This window comes from Chelonoidis abingdonii, chromosome 9 (assembly GCF_003597395.2).
Source record: "Chelonoidis abingdonii isolate Lonesome George chromosome 9, CheloAbing_2.0, whole genome shotgun sequence".
In the NCBI taxonomy this organism is placed as follows: Eukaryota; Metazoa; Chordata; order Testudines; family Testudinidae; genus Chelonoidis; species Chelonoidis abingdonii.
In genome coordinates this window covers 54,966,802-54,988,212 of record NC_133777.1, presented here as the reverse complement: position 1 = coordinate 54,988,212, position 21,411 = coordinate 54,966,802, and the positions used below count along the sequence as shown (strand labels likewise).

The following is a 21,411-nucleotide window of genomic DNA, read 5'->3' as shown; positions in this document are numbered from 1 at the left end:
TGATTTCCTGATGGATGCAAATCAGCTATGAATTTTGTAGGATGATGATGCTCTGCTCCTAAATATATTTGGTTATGTTGCCTATTGTATATGTATATGCTTTTCATTTTTGTGACAGTAGGAGCCAATGCCAATTTAAACTCTGTCATGAATAAAAATATACATTATTCTAAAATATCATGAGGTAAGTGGTTGAATTTAAAATACACACAGAATGAGGGAACAACTTCATACACAGGAAAAAACAAAAGACAATTACAATTCATAGTCTGGAGACTTTTAAGCAGCTGGGATTGGGTAACTTTGGGAAATATTTTTTGTAACAGTGGATTAATATGATAATTCTCTACTTGTACAATTAGAGCGGAAACCTGCAGAGTCAGGACTTGATCAAACAATCACTGTCTTCCTTTCATAATTCTATAGTTATTCTAAAATGTGTACAATACAAGCTCTTTAAATCAGCAGGGAACTACTCAGTCCTTTAAGAATTAGAAGACGGGTCATGCAATGTGCTAGGAGCACTCCCTAACAGCTGGCATGTTGGATTCAAATTTCAGCAAAGCCATTCTGCATCAGTCACTTCTACCACTTAGACAGACAAGATGGGTGAGGTAATAACAAAACATACAGCTTGAAAAGCTATAGAAGTATGCAGTATTGTTGTATCCATTTTGGTCCCAGCGTGTTAGAGAGCCAACCGTTGGTCCAATAAAAGATATTACCTCATCCATCTAGTCTCTCTAACATCCTAGGACCAACATGGCTCACCACCACTACATACTCTACAGTTTGTAAAGCTATAGGTTTTGAAATGTAATCGTGTATTCTATGTGCATCTAAAAGTTTTTAGATTTGGTTCTTCCTGATTATAAATAAATATTTACCTATAATACTGATGTAAACAAATTAAAAGATAGCTTTCCAGAGTCTAGTATTAATCATTAAGTGACCTGTTGTATTTTTCAGACAGCATTGTGATCATGCTGTATATCCATAGATACATTGTGTCCTTCAGAGAAAGGACTTTCATATAGGAGCTCTCTCCTTTATTTCAGGCGATATGAAATCCACACTCTAGCAGTGCCTGAAAGGCTATTCATCATTTACTTATGTCCTTGAAGTGCAGCATTGGACCATGCATGAAGGAACACGTAAATCTGCACAATTAAATTAAGTGTTTCTCTTTTGGAATGGTGCATAAGCGCTAAAGACAGTTAGAGAATCCAGCAACCAGAATGCAAATGAAAACAAAAATGTTAAAAAAATAAAATGAGGCAGTAGGATCTACTTGATCAAATGGCTGCATATAACTGACTTGTGAGTTGTCACATACTGCTTTTCGGCTTTTTTTTTTTTTTTAAGATAGTCTCACAAAATTAAGACATCAGTTTTTCTAAGAAATTACAACACTGTCCATCACTGTGTCATTCATATTAGAATTAAATTATGCAAGTATGCATTTCTAGCCTGGTACTCAGGAAATGAATGCAGATCTCCCAGAATTATGAATGGGTTTTGCTTTTCTCCCTGCACACACTTCTGCATAAATCTGCTCCCAGAAAAGTAAAAGATTGTAGCATTTCCAAAAGACAATTATATTTTTGGCTTAATGAAGCCTAACTTTTATCAACTGCTTCAAAGGACCAAGTTTCAGAATTCCTTGGGCTTTACTCTTGGGATATGAACACTGCAATCCAGGCCAAAGTAACTTGCTAGGCTCTTCACAGAAAACACAGGCCTCAGCACTTAAGAGTTATTAAAGTTTAGGCATACTGATATCTTGGCGTGCATAGGGTTTAAAATTGTTGTTATACTCGGTTATACTGAAGCATAGTAATAAAATATTTTGCTCTGTTCAGTTAAAAAAACATTAATCTTAACCACCCTGCCTATCGATCTTCGGTTTTCTCTAGAGCCCATCACCATAGTAACTCCCTTCCTCATTTCAGTGTCTCAGTCCCAGCCTAATAATGGTCCTGGAAACAATAACAAGAATTGTTGGGGTTTTTGTAGCAATTCTCTCCTACTCCAACAGGGAAGGGACCTAGGTATACAGACAGACACGGGTGGACGGACACACACATATATGTATCTGTGTATGTTTGTCTGTGAAAAATCTTCCATTTGCTGTGTAATCTGAATCCTATCATTTAGTCCACACTTGGAAAACATGCTGCTGTTATCCAAACTGTCATCCATTGGAGGTTTGGACTCAGGACTGCAACAAAAAAAATATTCCAGGGTTATTTTCCACAGTTTGCAGATCTACTTTTCTGCAATTCAGGATAGAAATCCCATTTACTTTAATGATAATGGAACACAACGTAGCCGCTGTTTAATATGAAGCACTAGACCTGCGCTCAAACATACAAGCGTGAATTGTCACCAAACTTGGGAGACACGATTCTGCAGTTACCTATAAACAATAATTGAGTTAATAAGACATAGGAGAACAATGTCAACCTTTGTATCTAGGGTACATCTACACTGCAAAAACCCCTCTGCAGCAATGAGTCTTAGAGCCAGGGTCAACTGACTCGGACTTGCACTATAGGGCTAATATTAGCAGTATACACATCTGGGTTCAGTCTGTAGCCCTGGCTCTGAAACTTGGCAAGAGGAGGAGAGTCTTGGAGTCTGGGTTCCAGCCCAAGCCTGAACTACTACATTGCTATTTTGAGCCCCACAGCGCAAGCCCAGGTCAGCTGACCTGGTCTTTGCGACTAGTTGCTGTGGGTTTTTTTTTGCAGTGTAGGTGCGGAAGTCCTAAAGTCTCATGAGGATATAAGGAAGGAGTTCTGTCTGAGAGTGGGGTTTAGAAAGTAATGATGTGAACACTGGAAAGCTCATTCTAGTATGGCAGAATAGCACTAATCTGTAGTAGGGAGTATTAGCCTTATCTATTTCTCTCCTGGAGGGCCTGGCGCTACATCACCGAGGTCAGCAGGAGTTTTGCTATATCGTCAAATTTCTGTTCCCCATGTAGGGTTTTATACTCTGTGATCAAACTTATAAACCTACTTTGGGTCTCAATTTGGTTTTCAGAGAGAAACAGTAATTAAAACAAAGTGCCTAAGAAACACTGTGAGAGTTTGACGATGGTGTTTTCTGCTTTTATATGGGAGGCCTATGGAACTGGGCAGGTTACGGAGCTGATGGTGGAAGGAGCCACCTGATATTGCTGTCCCTGCCCTTCCCCTGGTCGTTGGTACTTAGAAATCAACCCACACTCAGCTAGGGAAGCAGGCTATTTAACCATTTAAAAGTTGTTCATTCACATGAAGGACTTGTGGCAAAAATTCTGAGTGCTGCTACTGACTGGATGATAATCCCACTCCTCCTCTTCCCCTTCTCTTACCTACTAACTGTAACAATGAACAAAGAAAATGCACCAATGTACATCCAACAATAGATTATCATATAATGTGTACAGCAGATGATTATAGTGCAGAGCAGCACTGGTGGCTGTACATAACTGGGTATTTCTCAAGTGGCAAATAGAAATGATTTTATGGGCCCTTTATATCACCAGAGTTGGGCAAAGACAGTGTGGTAGGACTGAGGATCTGGCCTCCTCTTGCAGTAGTTTTCAATGTATTGTACTTAGATGCTATGGATGCTACTCATATTTCTATAAAATTGTGTATATTTATTAAACATTCATTACATGAATTTAAAATCTGAGTCAAAGTTTAAATTAAATATTATAGAACCAGTTCAGATGTACTCATTTCATGCTTCATTCATCAGATTAATGTGTTTATTAAAAAACCCACAGTATATTATTTACTTGAGGTATATTTTTTCAAATGACTTTCATGGCTGACTTACAAGTCCAAACCAGTCATAAATTAAAATTAAAATTAGAGATTTAAAATTTTTTTCCACAGCAGTTATGAAATGCTGCTTTTCAAGGTTTAGATTCCTTATTAGACAAAGTTATAGTCAGTCCATGAAAAATATATAAACTTGTCTCATAAAATAAGACCAAATTTCAAGATGTGCTTTCATAAATTAATCATGAAGAAAGGCTCAAAGACCCACTACAATATAGATTTCTCACAAGACGTGGAAGCTTAATCGTGTCATTAAATCTCATTATGCCCCTGCACAAATGGTATATATGAACCAAATATGGCCCTGATTGTGCACTGAGAACTATGAAGGTGCTGGGGTGCATCTGAAGGTACTCTGTGCAGGATTGTGACCTTGCCTTAGGTATTATCACAAAATAACTGGCCTGAACTTTTAAAGCTTCCTATGAATGATTTGTTTGTTTCTTGTGGGTCCGTTGTTTACCTCTCACCATGGCAACGAGGAAAATAATTACTATTCTGGAATGTAAAAACCCAGGAGGACAATTATGTACTTTGATCACAATGAAGCTTAAGCTGTCAGAAAACCATAGATATTGAATTATAATACTAAAGACAACCATTTATTGAAAACAGAGATAATTCTGACAACTTCCATAGAAGAGCAGGTTATTTGTTAAACATTTCCTACAGCTACAGAAAAATTCATAAAACCCTAACAGTCCATCTAGAAATCACTGTTTATTCCTCTATTGTTTGCCCCTTGTATTAAGCTGTAGCACATAGTTTTAATCATCAGTCTAATCACAATTAATTTCTATATTAACTTAAAAAGAGGTATAAAAATGGAGCTGTGGAAAAGGATGAGCATATTCTATGATCATTTGTTTTCTTGCTGTCAATAAATACCACGTGTGTCACGAACAACTGAGTCAACGTACTGAATGCAATGAGTGAAATGCAACTTTTTCTTTAGTTTGGCTGCTATTTTGCACCACACGGAAGCGTCTAATTATAGTGATCTGATTTTATGGTTGACTGGAGCTGGGGAAATAACTCAAAGAATTATTCACAAATATTCACTTGAATAACAATTGAACTGGAACTTTTAATTCTGCGATTGGCCCAAACCCAGAGGGGTGCAGAGATATGAGAAAAAGAAACATACATGTTAAATACTTTTGAACTTCACAAAAAAGTTTTAGTTTGGATTCAGTTTGACTCTTGGTCAACAATTTGAATCAGTTTTATTCATGGGCAGGAGCTGCAAAATTCAGGTCTGGATTTCAACTTTCCCCGTCCAGCCTTCAGTGGTTTTCATATTCAGGGTTTTGCTCGTTACTTGGTCATCTGTAATTGTGAAATTTAGATCCACGTTTGGGTCTGGATTTTATACACCCCACGCCCCTGTACTATTTGGATTTGGGCTTCCAGCTCACTCAATCTCTAGCCAATAACTGTGTATTAAATGAAAAGATAGCATTTTAAAATAAGTCATTGCAAATAGATCCATTATAAAAAAATGTATTGGGAAAAATGTTAACTATGTTATGCAAAAGGTGCTATATCAGCAGAAGACAGTACTGCTCAATGCAGATTTGAGGTTTTCTTAAGGTCAAGGCTTTATTACAGGCAATTTCTCTTGATTTTCAGAAGTAATTTTCTTCTAGTGCACACGTTATAGAAACAATTAACTGTATTTTAATAGATGGCTTACTACACATTTTTTAACTGACATGACACCATGTATACCACCCTGTAAAACTGTGATGTAAGCAAATCAAGCATGACAGAATTTTCAGCGTAGGGGAGGAAGAAGAAAAAACATTACACTACCTGTTTCTGATACAATGCCCTTTAAATTCTGGGGCAAATCCTACCCAACTGACAAAATGTGTTTCAAAATGTAAAGGTTTTCATGTAAGATTAAGGAAAGATAAGAGACATAGCTACAATGAGTGAAACTGAGGTTCTGTTTATGCCAATACACAAGGAGTACACTTGAGCAAGCACTTCTCTTACTGTGGCTAGTGAAGCAATTTACTTGGAAGCTCATTAGAGCTTAAGAATGACACAAGGTGGTGGGGGGACTGGGCATTTGAAGCAGGAGATGCAGGGAGCTCATACAAGGAGCGTGGTGTTTGGGGCTCCTTGGAGTTCACAGGTATGCCCACAGTCTCTCAAATTATGGCAACCTCCAAACGTCATCATCAGAGCAAGGACTGAAACCTTGGCTGTCTCTCAACAGGAGGTTGCTATCTAACTTCCATCTCAGAGTCTCTCATTCATTAAATATCATTTACAATGAAATGTTCTTAAACATTTTTTGCTAGTTTTAAATTCAATTTTATATGCAACTTTTAAATGTAGATTTAATATGGGCTTAACTAATATTACTATATATATATATATAAATCATAAATATCTCACTATTTGATGCTTCATTTCATCTCTATAGCTCAAAGCACTTCACAAAGCAAATAAACATCATTATCCCCATTTTATAGACGGGGAAATCGAGCCACAAGGATAGTGCTATAAATGATCCCAAACTCTACTGACTAATGGCATTCAGTGGGTTACCACATTCTCTCCCCTTACCTTCCACCTGATCAGTCTCACTCTCCTGGCCTATCATTCTCCTTCCCTTCCTCTTCCTCCTCTCCTCTTTCCTACCTCAGTCTCCCTATTTATTAAACCAATCTGCCACTAATTACTGCAGAGACTTAGAGATAGAGCTGGGAACTGCATGTGATGTTCCAAAGAACACGGTGTTTGTTTTTGCTCACTCACATTTATTTCTGGTGCAAGATGGCCCAGCTGCAATAATGAAGTGTGATCGAAGAATGTTAAATCAAGTGTCAGATCACGCTGACAACCCAGAGCATTCACTCACCTGCTTGTTCCAAAGCAACCATTGTTGCCTGTTCGATTAAATCACGTTCAATGAAGCTTCTGAAATCTTCACTATACACACTAAGATCTGGTAGCTGGAATGTGTATATAGGCATCTCCAAAGGAAACTGCTCATTGCTGCATTCATTTGCTACATGGGATCGAGCAAGGGAGACTATGGCTGAGCTGGCATGAGAAATACCTCTGGAGAGTCGTTTTTCTGTGGAGGAACCCAAGACAGATTGAGGAAAGTAAGAACATTACAAAAAGAGTCATGATTTTATGACAATACTTTCTTTATCCTAACAATTGGCAACTGGAAGGCGGTGGTACAATAGACAAGTGAGACCAGGAGGAATGCCTCTCCGTCTTTCCTATGACGGTATTTTGTCAACAAATGAACTCATTCCAAATGCACCTCCATTTCCTTCATTTGAGGACTTACTATTCATTATTATTGTTATTTATTACCATTTTGCTGGGCACTGTTAAACATAAAAGAACACAGGTTCCTGCCCTGAAGTTGTGCACATCACAGACGAATGTGGCTCTGACTGGACAGATTAACTTTTAAAATAATGAATGGTGAAAGAGAAGTGTTTCTGTAGAATTGGGTTTTGCAGAATTGTGTTTCCAAGGATTTATTTGAAGAAATATATACTAGTGATTGTGACAGATCATAACTATTATATATTTTAAACCCCTATGTTTGGTTAACTTGTTATGGATCAAATGAAATTTAGCCCACAACTATCATCTCACATCACTTCAAACATCAAACATACCATATTCTGCTTTCATCCCAAAAGTTTACTCAGAAGTAATCTCAACATCATTATTCTGCTATAAAGACAGTTCGCTTTATATGCCCTGATCCTAGGAATAACAGGCAGCTCACAAAGAATGAAGAATATTGCAAGCCTATATTAAGGGAGAACCTTATTTTATAAAAAGCCAAAACCACAAAAACCAAACAAAACAAACCTCTATGGGACCCTTTGTCCTATTGTGCTAAATTCTTATTGAAATTCAATGTAGTCAAGTGCAAGCTAATGCGCACTGAAAAAAGTAATTTTAAGTACTCACACACGTTGCTAGTGTTAGGAAAGGGCCAGCTATTGATGTGACAGAACAGTGAAAACATCTACTCAACGTACAGAGGAGAGGTCAGCAAGGCAAACAAAACATAGGGATTTACAAAGAGTGGGCTATAAAGCTACTGACAATATTATAATGCCAATATTATAGTTAGATGACACACCCTCACCAGGAACACTGTGTTCAGTTCCAGTAACCTTATCTCCAAAAAGACAGAAATAGAACAAGTCCAAAAACACAGTGGGAGGAAAAAAAGATTAGAGGCTTGGAAAACCTTCTGTTTGAGAAGACATTGAAAAGATGGAGAGGGTTTAAAGAGGAAATAAGGGAGAAGGGATCTGAGAGAGTTTTAGAAAATGATTACTGGATAAGAGAAGGTCAGTATCATGCACTAATTTACCTCTCCCAATAAACACACAAGGAGTTATTTGATAAAACTGATAAAAGGCTATTTTTAAAAACAGAACAGAGGCTGTGGAACTAACAGCCATAAAACATAATGGAGACCCAGAGCTTGGTAGCATTAAAATAAAAAACTAGACATGGATATGTGGATAACAAGTATATCCACAGTTGCATCAGATAAACTTTTTAAATTATTTTAAGTTGTTGTACTTCAGCAAAAGTCAATGCTGACTGTTTGGCTTTAGGAAGAAACTCCTTAAAAGGCAGGTCCATTGTCTGGCCATGGCAGAAGAAACACAGCAGCAATGGATGTGGTTTATTTAGATGTAAGTTTATTCATTTAAAATATATGAGTGTACCTGGCAATAAATTGTACAGTGCAAGTCATCCTTGTTTCCTTAATCCTTTCCACATAATCCTCAACCTGGTCTCAGCCATCGCATAAGAGATTTAAAGAAGCTAGAATAGGAAGGGATGTTGGCTCCCTGCTAAAACAGATGTAGGAGCCCCAACCCCTCCTTTCCTCAGCTCCCTTAAGGGATGCTTTATTTTACATCCTTTTCCAATCCATTTTATCCAGTATCCATATCCCTTCCATAATGAGTATCTGCCCTGAACATCTGCCACAAGGAGGTGCCAGCAATTCTATTTGGCTGTGAACTCCCCACAACCCTGCAACCAGGCTCCACACATTCATTGATTCTTTCCTTAATATCAGACAAAAATAACCCAATTTCCCAGTCGGATAGGTGTACCCCATCCTCTGAATAACTTGCTTGCCAAGTAAGATATGTCTGGATGTGAAATTACCAACCCGCCTTGGGTATGTATGAATTTAGCCACCTCCTTCTTTGTATACCTCTTGGTCTTAACACTACCCCTGGCGGCTTCACTGCTCCCTGACACACCCTGCGCTGTAACATGTCAGACCAAATAGTTGCCACCCCCACCCCGAGAAAAATCTTGGATCTGCCCCAAATCCCTCTTATCAAGACAACCCCCTTACACCTTCCCAAATTATTTTCACCGTGAACAATAATCACATCCAGGGCCTGCTCCCAGCCTACCAAAAAGTGTACAAGAGGCATCAGCAGGTCCTAGAGCATGCCCCGCCTTGACTAATTTCCTTGCTTCTCGTAGAGTGCCCTTCCATCTATGCCAACTCAGAGATGCCTCACTAATGAGGCCCAGAAGTGAATTTGTGGGCCAAATGCACAATATTATGCCCACCCATCCAGTCCCCAAAAGGGGCCACACAGCTGGGGGGGGATGAGCACAGACAGCAATCCTGCCCCACTCACCCAGGTACTTTCATTTAGTAGCACACTGGAATGACCCCCCCATAATGTGCGCTCCCGCTTGGTGGTGGTGGTGGGGAGAGCCCAGCCAGCCTGTTCAAGGGGACATCCATTCACTAGTCTGTGATATAAGGGGCACAGCCAGCCAGCCCCCCTCCACCTGCAAGAAGCCACTGGTCCTTCCTCTTCTGGCTCAGGCTGTTGCTGCTCTGTGCTTACTCCACTCCCCCAGAGCTTCCCAGGCTGCCCACCATGCATGCTCCTGCATATGGAATTGGTGTGTGTGTGGGCGGGGGGAAAGAGAGTTTAGAGCTCAGCTAGGCCCTCAGCCCCCAGGCCCTTACTGGGTCCACTCACCCAAGGAAAAGCTTCTGTGGATGTGGTGGTGGAAGGAGGGAAGTAGTCACACTTATTTTGAGTCCTGCCTCTGCTGCTGCTGCCGCCGCCGCCCTTTTTACCTCTATTGTGATCCTGGGATGAGTCTGATTTCAGCCTGTCATTGCTCCTGGAGCCCCCAGTGCCACATGGTGGGTCCCTGCACTGCCTGTAACCTCAGCAGCTTCCTCTGCCACCTACTTGCAACAGCTGCGGCTGACCACTGGCTAAGGGGTTCCCCTTCTTCTGTGCTCTGGGATGCTGACACAGCACCTTCCCCCTGTTACTACCTGTTTCCCCTTCAGGGCCGTAGCAACAAAGAACGTGGCCCCCTCCGAATATATGTCCGGGACCCCTTACCGAAAAAGTCAACGGCATATTTCGATGACTTTTCTGCGTCTGAGATCACAAGATTCCAAGTGTGAGCTCCACATGGTACATACAAGGCACGGTCATTTATTTCTAGCATGTGGGCTTGAACTCCTTTATTCTTTCCTCTCATATTTGCGCCGTTATCATAAGCTTGGCCTCTCATGTCAGCAATGTCTATTCCTAAGTTGTTTGCCTTTTCAAGAAATGCTTCCAATCAGCCCTCGCCAGTTATATTATGAACATTAAGAAAACCAACAAACGCTTCACGAATATTGACACCATCTTCACCGTTGCATTCATTTTTTTTGCCACTTTTAGGGGCCCCCTTCCTTGCAGGGCCCCCTCCGGTCGGAGGGTACGGAGGGCACTCGCTACGCCTCTGGTGGTTGAAGCATCAAGGGACATATGAATCTTTAGCTCATCTGGCATGTAAATATCTTGCAACGCCGGCTACAACAGCGCCTGTTCTCATTTTCAAGTGCCATTGTAAACAGGAAGAAGGCAGCATTATCTTCTGCAAATGTAAACAAACTTGTTCTGCCAATCACTCAGACAAACAAGAAGTAGGAGGACTGAGTGGACTTGCAGGCTCTACAATTTTACATTGTTTTATTTTTGAATGCAGGGGGTTTTTGTACATAATTCTACATCTATAAGTTCAACTTTCATGATAAAGAAATTGCACTACAATACTTACATTAGATGAACTGAAAAATATTATTTCTTTTGTTTTTTACAGTGCAAATATTTGTAATAAAAATATAAATTGAGCACCGTACACTTTGTATTTTGTGTTGTAATTGAAATCAATATATTTGAACATGTAGAAAACATCCAAAAATATTTAAATAAATGGTATTCTGTTATTGTTTAACAGCATGATTAATCACAATTAATTTTTGTGTGATTAATCATGATTGATTTTGTTAAGTGTGATTAACTTTAAGTGTTTGACAGCCCTAATAATAATCTGCAAATTTTGCAGGAATCAGACACTGAAAAGTAGTTCCCTTTTCCCCCACCCTATTTTTTCTGTGCCAACAACTAGGTATCGAACACTTGCACAAAAAGTTTCTTATGACATCTCCGTCAAGTAAAAATGACTTACGATCATATTATTTAAATCCATTTAGCTTGAAGCAGGTGTTTCTGGTAAAGCAGAGTGCAGGTGCTCACTGATACTCCAGCTGCTAGCTGAATTTCAAACAAGAAGGAAAAAGTGGTATTCCCAAATAACTTTTCACTAACCTGACAAAACATGCCTTATGGTCACAAAATATGATGACTTGAGGCAATCATTGTTTTGCCATTCATTCGGCATCTTTTGCTGCCTTTCGTTTACTAGCTCTGCTCTTATACATTCTCTTAGACATCACAAAGCACGCTTCTGCGTTGGAACGATAAAAAACTAAACAACTAAATTAATAACATTTATCCGCCGACTGCATTATGAATGCAAATACACATTCTTGAATGGGTCCAACTAAAATTCGAAACTGACCGACAGACAACTGATGTAGCCAATAGCATTATGATGAATCATAATGACTTCACGGTTTTGTCAGTAAAACCGACATGGATTGTGCAATAGCGTCAATAAATGTCACTTACCTAGTTATACCTTACATTTTTTTTGCCACTTTTAGGGGCCCCCTTCCTTGCGGGGTCCCCTCCGGTCGGAGGGTACGGAGGGCGCTCGCTACACCTCTGTTCCCCTTCCTCCTGTGTGCTAGGTACCCTAACTCTGCACCCTCTCCCATATGTCCCTATTGCACGCTGATCTGGAGCTGCTGCTTTTGCTCCAGTCGGCCTAGAAGAGGAAACCCACCATTTCTGTGAGCTGCTGCTGGCCTGATATAGGTGAAAGAAAGCTTCTCCTGCAGCAGGGGTGGGTGGAGATAAATACCCCTCCCCCTTCTGGTGGTCTGCTGGAAGGGCAGTACCCTCCCCGGCTCCCCACACCTAATCCAACCTTTTCCTGTTCCTCCTCCAGTCTGTACAGGTAAATTTTTCCCCTTCCTGCTGCTAGTTGCAGGGGGATTCTTTAAAGGGACAACAACACCTTTTCTTCCAACTAGCCAGACAAGCACACATTGCGTAAAGTTGCAATGAGCACATTTATAGGGTTTTCTTCACCTTTCTCTGAAACACTTGGAATGGGCCACCATCAAAAATAGGATGCTGAACTCTGTGGACCTCTAGTCTGATCTGGAATGGCAATTCTTATGTTCAGTTCCTGGGTTCACCTGCAGCATGCTACAGTAGCTATTAAGAAAAAATATTCCCAAAGTTTGGTGGAACATCTTGTTTGTTAGCATATTATAGCAACAGATGTTGGAAGTTAAATCTTAACATTCTAAGCCCTGTCTTCATTGATAAACAATTAAAAACAAATGACAAAGAACAGTATAATAATAAATAATGATAATAATAGTAATAAAAGAAAAAGAAAAACAGCTCTAAAATGGACTTTTCAGTTTTAATATTGAAGCCATTAACTGTTAGGGAACATACTGCCTAGTATTTTAAAAAATACTTAATATTCTTTTGACAATGCCTCTTTAATTAGTTATGCAGTGTTGCAATGATAGTTCTAGGCTGTCAGTCAGTGCCTTCCTTTATCATCTGATATGTATAAATTTGTGAAGATATGTGCTGAAAAGCCACCTATTTTGCCTACGTTTATTATTGTTTGAGATGCTATGAGAGATATCTTTGGATAGCCCAAAATCTGACACACACACACGGATTATGGACTCCAGAAAATAGAATTCCTGAGATACAAAAAGTACTATGGATTTCTAAATGAAAGACTCCCTAAAAGTGTACAATGCAATCTTTTTTCATACTTTTATGTATAGTGTTTCACTATTCAGTATTCATTGTTGCTTTGTACAATCTGAATGAACTGTATAATCAAGGGACATTTACCACAATCAGAATTCCTACTGGGTGACTTGAAAATACTGTACCTATATAGGCTGGATCATCTACGTCATCCCCCTACCAATGCAAGACTTCCCCCTACAACATATTCAGTCTAGTTTTAAATGATTTAAGCAGTAGGGCTTCTACTATTTATTTTGGGAGACAATTCGATAATTATGCAGAGCCCTCTGACAGAACATTCCCCTTGACGTCCAATATAAATTTTTCTTTGTTCAGTTTCCACCCATTATTCCTGTTGATATTCCTGGGACCACTAATTTCTCTAGGCTGCCTGGTTTTCGTGCTTGTCCAAAATTAGTAGCTTTACCGTATGCCTCCCATTATCTTAGGTGCTGTTTTCACAAATTACTATATACAATTTGAGAAGCAGACTACTTAGTGTACAGGTCTAAGATCATGGAGACACTGAGTGACCATAGGCAACTTATCCAACCTCTCAACCTAAGTATCTCTATTTATTTCACAGAAGTTGTGAGGATTTAGTTAGTGAGTGATTTTGGGCCAGATCTTTAGGCACCAAAAGATGCAGGCTGGTGCCTAGTGGATTTACAAAGTACTTAGGTGAATTAGGTGCCTAACTCTGATTAGAGTTGGACATCTAATCAGAGTTAGGCACCTAATTAGAATTGGACATCTAACCTGCTTAGGAGCTTTGGAAATCCCATTGGTGCCTATCTGAATCCTCAGATGTCCAAATCTCTGTAAACTTGGCCCTGAGTGGTCAGACAGTGAACATGTACAGTGCTGTAAATAAGAAACATTACTGTACCATGTGAGCTTAACTCCACTCTCTGACAGGCACAAACAAATCCTATTTATTTAAAATGAGATGTATGGATGCATCACACAGCATTTCTACTACCTTTCATCCTCAGAACTCAAATTACTTCGTAGATATCATATGCAGTGTTGTTGTAGCCATGTCGATATCAGCATATTACAGAGACACAGTGGGTGAGGTAATATCTTTTATCAGACCAACTTCTCTTGGTGAGAGAGAAGCTTTCAAGCTTACATAGACCTCTTCTTCAGGTCTATCATCAGTGGCAGATGCTGATGGACCTGAAGAAGAGCTCTGTGTGACTCGAAAGCTTGTCTCTCTCACCAACAGAAGTTGGTCCAAAAAAAGATATTACCTCACCCACTGTGTCTCTCTTATAAATAACAATGAATTAACATTCAGAACATCCAAAAGTTTACTATTGCTAAAGCTGGTCAAAATTTTTCTAATTTTGAAATCCAAATGACATTCTTCAGCAAGTTTTTGAATACTGGGATGAAGTTTTTGTTTCTTTTTTCCCTACACTTTTTAGCCAGCACTATTCACTACTCCCACTTGTAAATGAAGGAACAGAAGTACAAGGCAGGTTACGTGAATTGCTCTAGGAACACACTGAGTGACAAAGTTACTGTGAGCTCTGGCTAGGCTCCTATTTCCTCCACCCCCTGTCCCAATTTTTCACACCTGCTGTCTGGTCACCCTAGCTCTGGCATCCAGTTTCCTTGTTTGTATCAGTAGGGCACTGCTTATAGCAAACATGAAGTGGCTATTTCAATGTCAAACAAGTGATTTAAAAACTTTGACTTTTAGACAGTGGCCCAGGTCCTCAGCTGATGTAAACAGGCATAATTCATTGACTTCTAGCCCTGTATGTGTAGGTTTGCTTCTTTAACTCTGATTAATCCAGCACTTTAGACTGAGTCAAAAGAAGCCCTACAATTCCCTCCTCAAGCCCTTCCAAAGCCTTGTTTTGGTCAGCAGGTACCAACTGAGGAAAGGCTGCTTCCAGAGCTCTTCAATGATGCTCCTTAAATTAGGAGTAGCAATAGCAATGCTGCCACTTTTCCCCACCCCTGCAGCCTCAGAGGGAGTGTGTGTGGGGGGGTATTTGCCTGAGCCAGCGGGAGAAAGAAAACCCCTTCTCCCTCCTTTAAGGGATTGCTGCACTGTCCTTCTTTGTGGGCTTGAGGAGAGGGATAGTGCTTAATTTGTGCCAGGGCTGATCCCTGACACTGCCTAGGCTTGGCAGTTCATAGCCCCAGCACCTCTGGGATTGCTGCATCAGTTATTAAAGTAAAAAAATGTACTTGAGCTCCGGCACCTAATTGTCTGAGCTCTGGCACTTTCATTACAAATTAAGCACTGGAGAGGGGCATGGGATGGTGGCCTCTGTGGCTGATTGGTTGGACAGAAGGTGCAATATCAGCTTATTGGCTCCCAAGTACCCAAGGGAGGGCTGTAAGCTCTTTGCCCTGCTCAAAGGCTCATTCTGCAATGAGAAGAAAAGCTTCCTTGTCTTTGGGATTAGAAAAAGACAGGGGCTTTTGGTCCTTGTTGTGGGCTCATGCTAGTTACCTTGTTGGGGCTGAGAAGGAATTTTTCCCTCACTGCCAGAGTGGACTGGGCAAGGTGGGATTTTTCAGTGTTCTGTTGGTAGCCCAAGGACCCAGTGGATAGGCTAGCTTGCAAAATTCAGTGTGTTGCAACTTGGCAGGCACCCAGTGCAGATACTTGTTCAATAAAGGGTCTAGTTCACTGATAAACCAGAACTGGAAGCAGATTAGGAGAAGGTATTTCCTAGAGAAGGTGGGTAATGGGGTTGTGGCTTCTAACACCAGGTATAGTGAAGAGAGAACCATGTCTTCCCTTCCCTCTTAACCCTCATATGGAGTGAGGGTAATAGGGTCGTAGCAACAGTGCTGCAACCAACACCCCAAAAGAAGGGTAGGGGCTGACAGCAGCCCTCCACCAAGTGGAATGGATTACAAAAGGATTACAAAAGTGCGCTGGACAGCTCACAGTTACTTAATAAAGGCTTTTTTAAACCACATTCTTGTTGTCTTGTCTATTTTCCTGTGGAGTCAGGGACAAATTGTTGAGAAACAAAAAAGAATTATTTTCCCTTCCAACGCTTCTCACATACATGAATGCATCACCACTGTACGACTTCTAGGGGCAAATCCTCAGCTAACAGGACTCAGGTCTAGAGGGGTTTCATGATGACAAATTCCTGCCGGGTCACTAGTTACCTTTTTTTTTTTTTTTTTTTGAAAATGCGAGAAGCTGGCATACCATAGATTAACATTTAATGTAGGGCTCAACTCTTTGGTGAATTAAATTAGAAGAAACCTGTTACAACAGTCAGAGAGAGCAAGCAATTTGAATATGAAAAATAAATCCTAATGCTTATAATCATGTAATGGAAACCAACTGCTATAACTGAAAATTGTTCCTTGTTTTTTTCTCTCCTTTGTTTGAAATAACTAATTCAATATCACCTTTTTATGGGGGTGGAATCAAGAGACTAAGACATTTTCATGACAAAAGTTACTTCAACAGATGTCTTCTCCAGTGCCACCTTTATCATGTAATAATGATCAAGAAGTCAATGACCGAAATGATGGAACTTTCTCTGGATCAGACACATGGGAAATTAGAAATGGGAGAAGTCTACAACTTCATCTAGCCCACTCCTCTCATAGTTAACGTCACACTGTCTCTAAAAAACCTAAATTTGAATACTTCAGTTACATCTTAAAATCTACCAAACATCGGCAAAGATAAACTGGACTGAAAAACGTGCAATACAGGGCCCAACCCATCAGTATCTCCATAAAGTTAATAACAATGACATAATTTATCTGATGGCAGATAATTTAGTTCCTACTATCTGCATAATGTACTTTGATTATCCAAAAAGCTATTTGTCCACAAAGGCGGTCAGGTAGCTGCATTTACCTTGAGCAATGTCATCCTGTCTCTGCAGACTTGGTCGTTCAGTCTTGTTCACCTGTTGAGGTGGGTCTCTTTCCTGCTGCTTGTAGTACTTCCCTTCATTAAACACCTGTGGCAGGTTGGCTGTGTGTACCTGTCGGAGCTGCTCATAGTCACTCAGAGCAGCGGTCAAATCCCAGTTTTTGCCTGCCAAAAGGTGGAAGGTAATATTCTGTTAACAATTTATAGCTATGTCTGATATGACTAACATAACTGCCATTCATTTTAGGGACATGGCTCATATAACTGAAAATGGATATAACTCTGAATAAAACATTAGAGAACTAATAGATATTTTTCTTTTAAAATCAACAATAATTGGGGAACCAACAAACCATGTGCACTTCAGAAGATACACAGATAGATATGGTCACTTCACCAGCTGCTGAATATTGCACTCTTTTTGATTACGTTGTCTATCTAGTTAAGGCCTGATCCTACAAATAACACTCAGCCTTCTTACTGTGATTATTTTGTTTCCAGGATAAGACCTTTAGATCAGAATCCTTAGGGAGCAAGCTGTACACAAAGTGCCTACTGTCATTTAGGGTTACTCAACCTCTCTCTCTCATTCTGTATATAAACCTATCCATTGGATCACATATGGCGCATTGTCCATTTATTCAACATACTTTACAGTCATAAAGAAAGTCACATTTAAAGGAGGTTTTTGTATATATCTTGCTGTGCATACTAGTACAATTTCTGCTGAAGGGCGTGAAAGATCACACATTGAGTGTGATTTAATTAAGCGCTAACAGTATTTATTTAAAACATCTGTTAAATTTTCTTAACTTTAATTTCATGGATCAACTCCAATCAAAGCCTCTTACCCATCCCCGACTGAGTTATCATTATGAACTTTAAGCTGTTTTGTCTTAATTTGATATTGTTAACTGGAACTGCTCATACATTCAAATGAATCCTTAACCATAAAAAAGAACACATCTGCCTTTTATCATTCTATTCTTTGATGTACAACTAATAAAACAATTGCAACACTAAAATGTTAATTATAACATCACTCGGTCTTAATTGTTCAGATCTACATCAGACTTTTGTTTTCTATATTACTTTGAGGAAAGCCATTTTAAAAACACTCACTGCCCATACTATCACAAGGATAAAAAAAAATGTAAAAGATCAAGCCAGAGTTTTAATTATCAAACATGCAACAAAAGCCACTTGAGCAAAACCAGTTGCTTAAACAGAAATTCTGTCTCTTCCTTTTTAAGCAACAGAGCGCAGCATACAATAAACAAACTTGATCAATCCTGAGAATAGGGTTTTATTTGTTAATTCAAATAAGAACTAGCATGCAAAACCAGCAGCACACATTACATGTGCCTTAAGATTGACTAGTTATGCAGTGTGTCTTTCACATGCCATAAGCAAAGCAAACACACTTAGATTAAGACCTAACAATCGAGAAGTATTTTTTTCTAAAACTGTCCTAATGGGGCCAAAATGGTGTTTTTGCCACACAGATAAAAGTTTAGTACTCAACTGTATTTCTTGAAATTTAAAGCACACTCAGTGTCGCTAACCCTCGCCACTGGAAAATAATGAGTCAGACAATCCTCCCTCCCCCAAATCATGAGGATTGTTTTTTCAAATAAACGTGGGTTCTCTTTATTTCCCTTCCAGTTTCTGAGCCTTTACAGTGCTCTCAGGTCACATATCTTGCTGACGGTGGGGGCCCCAGCAGCCCAGCTGGAAAAAAAAAAATCCTGACATTTGAGAGTTTTCTCACGAGATCATGAGTCCGGCTTAATTTTACTTAGAAATCACATCTCTCCCAATTAATCCGTGAGAGTTGGTACGTCTGCACATTACAAACAGCATTCTAGCCCTGCATTCCTAGCATACTCCAAATGCCTGATGAAGTTAGCAGGAGTATGGAAGGAATGCAGGATCCAGCCTATTTTCCTAATAATCTCTTCTCAAGGCCTCTGGAGGTCTGCTTTTACACTATGACAAAATCCAATCACCTTCTTTGGGAGTTTTGCCACAATAAAAGCGGAGTGTGGTCTCTGGGACTTGATTGAAGTGCACTGCATTGTAATTCTGAATTGTGTAGTTACGCTCCATCAAATGATATGGCAGATGAACGTGCTACGGCAGACATGGAATTACAAAAAAAAAAAATTCAGAGAAGTAAGTGGTTTCTTTCTTTTCAAATCTCCTCAGTACACCTGGACATCCATAGCAACTTCCCACATGAGACAGCCAGTCAGCAGCAAAACATGGTATCTTAAACCAGCATGGACACAGGCAAAGACCATTAGTTTAATTTTTTTTCTATTTCCTGCAGTTCCTCGACATCTGAATGCAGGCAAATCCTCAACCAAGAGTGTATGCCAAGAGGCCCTCCAGATCAATGAAGTGGTGATTCAGGATATTAGCCAGCCTGAATGGCTGGCATAGGCTTTTTCAATCATCTTTAACCAAATATATTCTTCCCACACATCCTTCCCACATATACACCCCATAGAAGCTGTGTGACTGCACTCCCTCTTTGCGGTAACTGCAATAATGTTCCATAAACCACCCTGTAACAGTGACTGAATTGAGAAAAAAGTACTGACCATAATCAACACAATAACCTCTCTCACCGCCTAGACCTAAAAGAGACTTTCTTCTTTTCAATTGCCTTTTTGCTGCCAGGAAAATACAATAATAGATGTTCTACTTTCCCTGTTGCCTATGAACAAAAGCAGAAAGACAAAAGTGAGAAAAAGGAAGAAGTAGGAGGGCAGGAAATGAAACCGGGGGGCAATATAGAGCATCAGAGAGGATGTGGGAGAAAATGAGCAAGAGATGTAGAGAAGAGTGAGGTTATGTATAGTTTTGAAGGTAAGAAGCGGGAATTTGAATGTAATGCAGTAAGGGGCAGGTAAATAGCAAAAAGATCCAATGAGAAGGGTGATCTGGCTGGAACACGAGTAAAGGACTGTAGCAGTAATGGACAGACAGAGGCCAGAGAAGTTACAATATCAAGACAAGAGACAAAAGATTTTTGCAACGGGGATAATAAGGAAAAAGGATCAATGTTGATGATATTAAAAAGGAACATACTATAGGATTCATTAAGAAACCAAGCAGGGCTCATGTAGAGACAAGAGTCAGAGGACTTGTCTGCAAAGGTAAAGTTTTATCCTCATTCTCTTTGAGACTTAACCCTTATAATTTGAAAGCTAACAACTTCTTTTCCTTTTCGCTTCAGCAACGTTTAATTGTTATAAGCTGACATGATGCAGATTTTGATATCTGGTCTACACTGACTGCTAAGACATGACAAAGTGTTATGTTTGAAAAAGATGGTAGACAAACCTGCATGCAATTGTGATCCTGGGAGATATACGAGGCTGTTAATGGATGTAGACAAGAGAGATGGTGAAGAGGGAAGAATTCCATTTTGTGGAGAAACAGGGTGTAATGGTGGTGGAACATCCAGGAAATGACTGAGACGTGGAGATGTGAGAGTGAACAATGGAGCTTGGGGATTAGGCATTAGATTTTGAAATCATTAATATGCAGATGGTAACAGAAACCAGAGGCCAGGAGACTAAGGACAAAACACTGAGGGATACTAATGGGGATGGGAGACAGATATAATTTAAGGTGGTGCTGAAGGAAGAGCAAAGAGAGGAGAAATGAGAGTGATCAGTAGTGTCAAAGGCAGTAGATATTCTTGAAATCTAAGTTCACTTTTGACTTACCTGTGAGAGAGAAAGATTAGAGAGGATCAAAGAGCATGTTTAGTGATTTTCCATACAAAAGTAAAGGAAGAGTTGTTGGAGAAGTAGGAGTATTAACAGTATTTTCTCCATTAGAAACAACACACTTTAGGGTATTCAGTGTACTACTGTAATTCAGATTTTGATGAATAAATGCATACCAGTTGGTGTGGACTTCAAAGCACTTTTTAAAAACTTGAAAGACGACTGTGTCATCTCAGATAAAAGAATTGCTGTTCTAATTGAGAGTATAAAAACAAACTATTTCAAATCAGTCTTTTTGGATAGTTTCCAGATGCTGCTCATGTTACTTGTTTACACCACCTATTAATCTGGTTTTTGAAATGGACTGACATCATGGAAGTCCTTTATTTAGGCTACTCTTCCGAAAAGTGTTCTGACACTGAATGATGCATAGTCTTGAATAGCTGGCTTTTATGGAAGCAGTGGAGGACCTTGTGCAAAGAATACAACTGTGTGGGACAAAACACTGGCACTTCAAGGTGAAAGCTGGTGTGTTATTTAACGGTAACTCTGCAAAGTCCTATCACAGTTCTATGAATAGCAGTTCATCAGATACAGCAGCACGTAAGTGTATCTTGAACACGATGTAGGGTTGTCAGCTTAAGCAACACTCCATGAAAAAATATGCACTGAGCTTGTGACAGTTGCAGATGAGCTGTAAT

General features: G+C 39.7%; 1 protein-coding gene across 1 annotated transcript in view; it reads right to left on the bottom strand.

The window, feature by feature from the left end:
* OTUD7A (OTU deubiquitinase 7A) overlaps window positions 1-21,411 on the bottom strand; it is a 119,685-nt gene that overhangs the window by 64,994 nt on the left and 33,280 nt on the right. The window contains exons 2-3 of the mRNA XM_075069564.1: window positions 16,950-17,132; window positions 6,715-6,933 (exon numbers count right to left, since the gene is read on the bottom strand). Coding sequence (XP_074925665.1) covers window positions 6,715-6,933; window positions 16,950-17,132 — 402 coding nt within the window. The remainder of the gene's footprint in view (window positions 1-6,714; window positions 6,934-16,949; window positions 17,133-21,411) is intronic.